This window comes from Colobus angolensis, unplaced genomic scaffold, assembly GCF_000951035.1.
Source record: "Colobus angolensis palliatus isolate OR3802 unplaced genomic scaffold, Cang.pa_1.0 Scaffold116, whole genome shotgun sequence".
Classification (NCBI taxonomy): Eukaryota; Metazoa; Chordata; class Mammalia; order Primates; family Cercopithecidae; genus Colobus; species Colobus angolensis.
The window spans coordinates 4,727,738-4,736,238 of record NW_012112697.1 but is presented as its reverse complement, the minus strand read 5'-3'; the positions used below and the strand labels follow the sequence as shown (position 1 = coordinate 4,736,238).

The 8,501-nt window shown below is 48.8% G+C and overlaps 1 protein-coding gene across 3 annotated transcripts in view; it reads left to right on the top strand.

The window, feature by feature from the left end:
* CALB2 (calbindin 2) overlaps positions 1–8,501 on the top strand; it is a 47,900-nt gene that overhangs the window by 11,966 nt on the left and 27,433 nt on the right. For all 3 annotated transcript variants that reach the window (XM_011962038.1, XM_011962031.1, XM_011962022.1), the window contains exons 2-3: positions 5,137–5,213; positions 7,734–7,823. In XM_011962038.1, the coding sequence (XP_011817428.1) occupies positions 5,137–5,213; positions 7,734–7,823 (167 nt within the window). The remainder of the gene's footprint in view (positions 1–5,136; positions 5,214–7,733; positions 7,824–8,501) is intronic.

Genomic DNA, 8,501 nt, shown 5'->3' with positions numbered 1-8,501 from the left:
CTAACATACAAGGCTCAGGGAGAACAAGGTCTCCCTGAGGTCTCTTTTCACTGAGGGGTGAAGCCTCCTCCAGGCATGGCTTCCCAAGTGTCTGCGGCCAGATGAAAGGTAAAGTAGTATTGTCTCACTTTAAACTGGGGAAAACCGAGGCATGATGGTGATGAAGAATGGTGGCAAGAGTAGAGTAAGGAAGGAAGCAGGGTGCCTTGGTCTCACCTCAGTTCTGCCCCCTCGTGTTCACAGGATGTGGTCTGACAACAGGTTAGAAGTGACGGTTGCCACGGTAACCACATCTTTATCGCTGCCCATCTGTGTGAGCCTTGCTTGGTGACCAGTCACCCCACCCGCTGCAAGAGGGTCATAGAAACAGCAGACCATTCATCCAGTGCTAATGTCCTCCTAGAAGGGTGTCCACAAGCCTCTCCTCTACCCGAGCCTCCAGTGATAAGGGCCTCCTGGAGATGGATGGGGAGTTGCTTCGAGGGAAGCCGGAACAGCGAAGGCCATTTTCCATCCACAATGGAGGGCTGGGTGTGGAGTGTCCCTTCTGGGCCCTGCAGCGCCACCTGCCAGTCTCTCCTCTGCTCCTCACTGTCTGCCGTCAGCTGCCTGTCTGCCTCCCTCTCCCAGGCTGACCACTGGTGCTTTTGGGGAATGGGCCCACATCTAAACCTTGGTGATAGCTCCCTGAGCACCAGGCACAAGGTGGAAATGTGGCTCAGTTCAAAAACATCAAGGCTCATTGCATTGAACCACATTTCTGTCCTTTTGTTGAGGTGCCCAGAGGGAGGTGGTGGAATTCCTAGTGTGGGGAGTGGGGTTCCTCCTGCCCCAGAGACCTCCTGCTACCTGTGCTGCTCAAGCTGAATTCAGGGAAGTGGCTTCTCTCCACAGCTGCCCTTCTAGCCACTGGACCTCTTTCTCTGCCTCCAGTTTTCCTCCTTCCTTTCTCTACCCCCTTCCCAGAGGCTGAGGTTTCTTGGGAGGTCTTCCCTGCTCGTCCTTTCCAAGAAGCCCTGGAAGTCGTATCTACTCTGTGACACCATCATTCCTTCATTGCTCTCAACACTGGAAACACCATGTTTAAATTCATATCCTTGCTTATTGTCTGTCCCCTGCCCCACCCACACCCTGTTACAGCATAAGCCCCACCATGGCAGGACCTAGCTGGCCTTTGCACCTTCAGTGCCTACAGAATGCAGATGCTCAACGAAGGTTCCTCCAATGGGCCAGGCACGGTGGCTCATGCCTGTAATCCCAGCACTTTGGGAGGCCAAGACAGGTGGATCGCTTGAGCTCAGTAGTTAAAGACCAGCCTGGGCAACATGGCAAAACCGTGTCTTTACCAAAAACAAACAAACAAAAAAAATTAGTCAGGCATATATGCCTGTTGTCCCAGCTACTTGGGAGGCTGAGGTGGGAGCATTGCTTGAACGCAGGACATTTAGGCTGCAGTGAGCCATGATCCAGCTACTTCACTCCAACCTGAATGACAGAGCAGACCCTGTCTAAAAAAAAAAAAAAAAAAATTCCTCAAATGAATGAATCAGTGGATTAAGCCGGGATCAGGAATTAGGACACTTCCGTTCTGGTCCTCCCTGGCTGTGTGGTCCTGAGCAAGTTGCTTGCCTTCTCTGTCGTGTGCCTCAATGTCTTCTGTCCATAGAAAAGGATTCTACTCTGCCATGCCCGTGTGTCTGGAAACATTGTGTGTGGGTTCATTTCCCCCACAGCAACCCACACATGCCTTACCCATAGTGAGGGCTCAGATTATCAGCTGGAGCAAAGCAAGAGGGCAAAATCGCTTTGAAAAGTTACAGACATTCCATTGACCTTCAGAACTTTCCTGCTGGGCGAGGCACTGGCTGATTGTCTGAGTTTCTTGAGGTTGTTAAACCTCCTTCAAATCTTTCTAGAAAAAAAGATGGAGTAAAAATAAATACTTATTCTTTCTAAGTCCCAGAAAAACTCCAAGGAAAAGGTGGCCCCTAGAGATCTGTACTTTTTCCTTTGGATTCAGAGCGTTCAGTGGAGCGGGGCTCCGTGCTAGCCTTGCCTGCTCTAGCCTCCCTCTGCGTGCCTAAATCTTTCCAACCTAAAGAAAGCAGCCCAGGGTCAAGGTGTTTGCAGCATGGGCGGGAGGCACAAACAGCGGCCATAATGGCAGTGTCCGCCAGCATGTTTGAGGCTTGCTGCAGGCCAGGGCGGCAAGTGTATTGTTATCCTCTTTAATCTTCACGGCAGCCGCAGGAGGAGGGTGCTATCGTCCCCATTTCACAGGAGAAGAAATTGAGGTTCACAGAGGTGGTGTCCTCTGATCTGGGTACAACAGAGGGAGGAGAAGAACCAGGTGTCGGTGCCTCAGCAAGAAAGGCTGGTCACTCTGCCGACCCCCGACATGGTAGGCGAGGGGGCCAGAGAAGAAATGGCAGAACATCGAGGACCTGGTGCAAAACAGGGCTCCACAGAGGAATGAGGGACACTGTTCAGAGCTAAGTGGAGGCAGCTCTTGGAAACATACCATGCTGCTCTGCGGGCTCCCCCAACCCAGTTCCTTTCAGCCACCTCCTGATACACTTATGAAACAGACACACACTCGCTCCTGTGTCTGCCCAGCCGTGGCTCCTGTGGTCTCTGCTTCACTGAACCGTGCCACGCATTCATGGTGCCAGCTCTGAGCCCCCACCGCCTGCCCTAGCCTTGGGCTTCTGGAAGCCGCAGATGCACCCAGGGCTGAGCTCAGCTTTCCACCTCCCCGTCTGACTCTACAAAGCCTCCAAGGAGAAGAATGTGACTTTGCCTTCTCAGTCGAGAAGAAATTGCACCTCAGCGATACGAGAATAGCCAGATCGCCGCAGGGAGTAACCAGGAAGAGAAAAATTCCTCATTCTCCAACTCAGAGTATCATCAACTAGATGAATGTCTTTTTGCCTAGAAAGCCCATCTCCCTCTCCCTCACTCCCCTACTTTAGCCGGCCTCACAGGAACCACACTCTTCTGAAATTCCAGTTCTCCTAAGAAGCTTTACAAACATCCTAGAAGGAAGATAACCACCCCATTCTAGGATAAAAGGGAACTCAAGTCTCACTCACTCTGCAAGCCCATTACAATCACGTCTTTTCCCTGCAGACAAAAATACATAATTATTTATCTCTTGTGATTCTTGCCATACAATATTTATTGTGGCATATTCTTCAGTTGAGAGTACCTCTAAGTTTATTCACAATTTAAATTCCCAGGGGATCCTAGGAGGAGAGGCTGGGAAAAGCCTCCCCTCGCAAGCCCTCACAGAGGCCAGGGTAAATGCTCCTATATTTTCTCTGTTGCGTTGGTAATTCCATTTGCCCTTGGTGAAAGCTACCACCTCCCTTCCCATTCGAGTTGAATCTGCTCTACGGGAATCTTGCTCAATGGCTTTAGATCAAATTTGGAACTTGACTTTAGGTCAGTGGTTTTCAAACTTTGCTGCACAGGAAATCACCTGGGAGTATAAAAAAAAAAAAAAAAAAAAGGAAATCATGGTGCTTAGTTCACACCCCAAACAAATTGCATCAGAAAGTCTAGAGGTGGGGGCCAGATATCCATATTTTTTAAAAGATCCCTGGGTGCCAGGTACCTGTAGTCCCAGCTACTTGGGAGGCTGAGGCAGGATCACCAGAGCCCAGGAGTTTGGGGCTGTGGTGTGCTATGATCACACTTATGAATAGCACTGAACTCTAGCCTGGCAACACAGCAAGAGCCTGTCTCAAAAAAAAAGGAAAAATCCCCAGGAGATTCTTTGCCGCAGCAACGTCTAGGAGGCACTGCCTGAGCCCTGCCTGATTTCCCAACCACAGATGCCTCCTTCCCCATCGCAGCACTGACCGGCGAGTGACCTTGACTATGCATTCAGCTCAGTCCCGGACTCTAGACCACCCAGGCTGAAGGCGTGAGAATCTAAAGGACCTCCCACTACTTACGTGATCTCGCAAGTCAGGCTGTGATCACTGCACTTTTCCCTCAGATTCATTCCCACCTTAGACACGGGTTCTAGTAATGGAACTCAGTAACAATATTTATGCTGCACTCATAATGACTAGAGGACAGGCTTTCCATACAAAATCCTGTTTAATTATAATAACCCACTTTGCAGATGAGATGGGTTCAATAACAGTCTCAAAGTCACACTGTTGGTAAGTACAGCAGAGCCAGGCTTTAAATCTGCATCCACAGGCCTCAGAGCCTCCTCTCCTCATTACCAGGTGGGATGCCTCTCCTATCCTTGATCCCTGTGACCAAGTGTGGGGTGGGAGGTGACATCCCATAGGACAGATGCCCTGTGGTTCTCTTTTTTCTGGGCCCTTCTGTTTTTGTTTCCTAGGACTGTCATAGCAAGGCACCACAAACTGGGTGACTTAACACAACAGAAATGTATTCTCTCGCGTTTCCAGAGGCTAGAAGTGTGAACTCAAGGCGTCGACAGGCTCTGCTAGAACTCTGAGGGCGAATCTGCTCCCTGCCTCCCTCCTGGCTTCTAGTGGTTGCTGGCAGCCCACAGCATTCCTTGACTTGAACACACATCACACTGGCCTCTGTCTCCATCTTCACGTGGTTTTCCGGGGTCTCTGTGTCTCCACGAGGCCTTCCTATAAGGACACCAACCACTGGATTTAGGGCCCACCCCAATCCAGTATGACTCATCTTAACTAATGACATCTGCAATGACCCTGTTTCCAAATAAGGTCCCATTCTGGGGGAGCACTCCAACCCACTACACCTTCTGAACCCCAGGGACCCCGTTCTGGCTCTGACCAGAGCCCACCACTTGCTGACGACCTGTCACACCTCCGCCACCTAGCGCTTGCCCAGGCTTTAGGGACAGATACAGAAGCTGCCAGCTTCTGCTCTCCTCTGTCCTCTCGGACCCTGTGCTAGTTCCTCCCAGTATTTTCTAGCTGCTGAATGTATGTTGTTCATCTTGGATCTCTAGGTACAAATGCCCTGGGGGCTGGACTCACACCCCTAGCTCCACTGGCCTAGACACCTGCCTGTGGGCCAGCTGGGAGAAGACATTCTCCACGAAGCCCCTGACATGCCCACCCCATGCTCCCCTTACTACTCAGTGCTCAGATTGATTTTTTCTCTCTCTCTTTCCAGGAAATGGGTATATTGAAGGTAAAGAGCTAGAAAACTTTTTCCAAGAGCTGGAGAAGGCAAGAAGAGGCTCTGGCATGGTAAGCCCAGCCCTGTCTCCCATTGTTTGGGATTTTCCTGACCTATGCCTTTGAGCGTGCTCTGTCCCAGTTATGTATGCCATAAACAGGCCTCATATCGCTGGTCTTGACACAGCATTTTATTTGTAAGAACAAAAAAATAGGCTATCACCTAAGAGTACCCTATCTCAATAACCTTGGGTGTCTGGAATTGGGGGCTATTCATGAATGGACACCAGGGGTTGATGAACCCTCCTGCAAAGCTGCAAAGTTTTATGTCTGTGTATGCATATATTAATATATATGCAGTATTTTTTCCCCTAGGGACAGAGTCCATAGCTGCCCTAAGGTGCTTAGGGGTCATGGTTCCAGATTGGATGCCTAGGAGGTTTCAACTGCCCTGGTTCTAGACCAGAATTTCTCAGCCTTGGCACTGTTGGCATTTGAGGCTGAATAATTTGTTGTGGCGGCTGCCTTGTGCATTGTAGGAGTTTAGTAGCATCCCTGGATCTACCCGTGAGATGCCACTATCATCCTCCTTCAAGCTGTGACAATCAAAAATGTCTCCAAACATTGCCACATGTCCCCTTGGTGGGAGATTGGGGGCAGAATCATCCTCAGAAGAGAACCACTGTTCTAGAGCAACACAGGCTAGAATCCTCGGCAAGGAACTAGAGGAAAATTAAGGATTGCTCTCAGCCAGTATCTGAACCAGACGGCACTGGCTGGCCTCATTCGCGGTGGTGTCACAACCTTCTAAGCCTGCCCAAAGTGACTCCAGATCACATCCCAGCCCCTTAGTGACAGGAATGTTGCTTTCCCTAGTGCCAACATGGCACTACTGAGTTTGCTAAAGGCTTTTGGGGGAGGTATGTGAAATATTGCAAAGCTCAGGTGATTGGAACTAGTCTGCTGTGATTCCCGTGTCTGGTTCTGGAGTGCATGGAGTCAGCCCCACACCCTCCCATCAACTCCCTCGGGTGCTCTGGAGGTATCTCTACTGTTCCCTGCTGCGTGTCTGTTGGCCAATCCCCTGTTTATTTGCAGCTCTTCAGGGAGCAGTTTGGGAGATAAGTCACAAATCCGCCAGTGAGCTCCTGGTTCAAAGCTCGGCGGAATGCCCCAATGAGAAGGAGGTCAAAGTGACGGGCTTAAAGGGTTGGAGGCGATTCATGGGTTTGTTTATCAACAGTTCTCCCATCAACTCCTAGGATAATGAAGCCTGGATCACAGAAAGCATGGGCTTCAGAACTGACTCTGGGATCATGGGCTAGTTGGAGAAATGTGTTTTGATGAAGTGCTTTGCATCTAAAATCCTTCTCTTAGTCATTCCCTTCCTCAGATGTCATCGGGGTAATTTTCAAGTCTGTCAACAATCCCAACTGATGTCATCCAGGACTGGTTCTCAGAGCAGCTGTTATATGGTAGAAAGAATATGGGCCTTGGAAGCAAAAGCCATGAGTTCAAATTCTGGCTATACTCACTGGGTGCCCTCTAGAGAAGTCACCTCGGCCTCCATTAGTGTGTCAAATGGAAGGGCTACTAACTTCACAGGAGCTGTTGTAAAACTTAAAAAAGATGGCCACATTTGTGACAAGTGCCTGGGATCAGACTATGTACTTTTGTAAATATAAATAAATATTGATAAACAAATAAATATTGACAAATTGATACTAATTCCAAAAGTAAAAAGCAATCAGAGGGATTCAGGAGACTCTCATAAGTGATAGAATTTCCCTTGGCCCAATCCTGGGGAGCACACAATTCATGTGGAAGTCATCAGCTGAGTGACGCGGAAGCATCAGCCATGCCAGGTGGGCTCATCATTGATTAGGGAGAGGGAAGAGCTCCTTAATGCAAATAATTAATCAGCACTATCTCAAATCAGGGGAAGGTTGGAGAGCTTCAAGTCTATATTTAAGATAGGCGGCTGTGGGCCTGAAGGAATGTTTTAAGTTCTTTGCTTTCTAGTAGTCAGAATAACGGGGTGGACTATTTAAATTACCCTTCAGCTACATGATGACCTCCTCCTCATGTTCCTCCTGACATGAAAATCTGGAGTGAAAACAGTGTGGAATTGCCAGTTAGTCTTTAAAGAAGAAAATGAGCAATCCACCTTTGCTATACTGAAGTGCTAACCTATTATGGGGCACTGGATTAAGTTCAGTTTGATTACAAGCTGCTTCAGTACAGTGTTGAGGCCTTAGTTCTCACATCTGAGTGATGGGAACAAGTCCAAACCCTTCCTACACATTGTAGCTTAATTCGTCTCAAAGGCAGCAGGGCATGTTTGATTACGTGGTATGGAGCATGGCCACCTGTCCTTTGAAATTCGTATGACTGAGCCTTGAAGAAGAGATGACTTGATTTGGAGGGGACCTGGAAAGGAAAACAACACAGCTGGGATCAATCAGAGCATCAGCAGAACCTGGTGCTGCACCCACTTATCCAGGATGGAAATGATTTCCAGGCTTGCTGCTCTGAGATCATGGTTCACACGAGATACAGCAGCAAAAATCAGCCCCCTTTGTCTTTCCACAGATGTCAAAGAGTGACAACTTTGGAGAAAAGATGAAGGAGTTCATGCAGAAGTATGATAAAAACTCGGATGGGAAAATAGAGATGGCAGAGGTGAGCCCTGCCTCGATGGTTAAGAGCTGTGTGGGAGGGGCCCTGGGTCCCTGTGCCTCTCCCAGGCATGAGCATCCTGCTGAGAACTGGAGTGAGGTGGGGGCCTCAAAGCTCCTGCACCCCCAGCACTTGGGCTGACCAAAGAGAATAGCAGGGGCTTTTCTTGTGTGTCACCCAAGGAAGGAGGAAGCGACAAACAATGACCAAAGATAGGGGTGAAGACCTTAAATGCCCACAGGGGCCAACAGGTATTGTAACCAAGTGGCAAGCCTAGCTGAAGACACTAGGGAGGCTGAAGACAGGTGAACAAGAGACTCCATGCCCCACCTAAAGAGATCCAAAGGATAATTTTTAAAAGTTACATACATAATTCATACACATATAATCTATACATTTATAATTCACATCAGTAATTTACATAGACATATGATTTGCATATAACAATTTACACGTATCCATATATACATATATACATTCATATATGCACACATATATACACATACACACATACATTCACACATACTCATATACAGGTGCATGTTAAACACCTCTGGTAATCAGTGACCACGGTCAAGGGCTCAAGAGTGCTGGCTGGACTCCGTGGCCCATGTCTATAATTCCAGCACTTTGAGAGACCGAGGCGGAGGACCCTTGAGGCCAGGAGTTTGAGACCAGCCT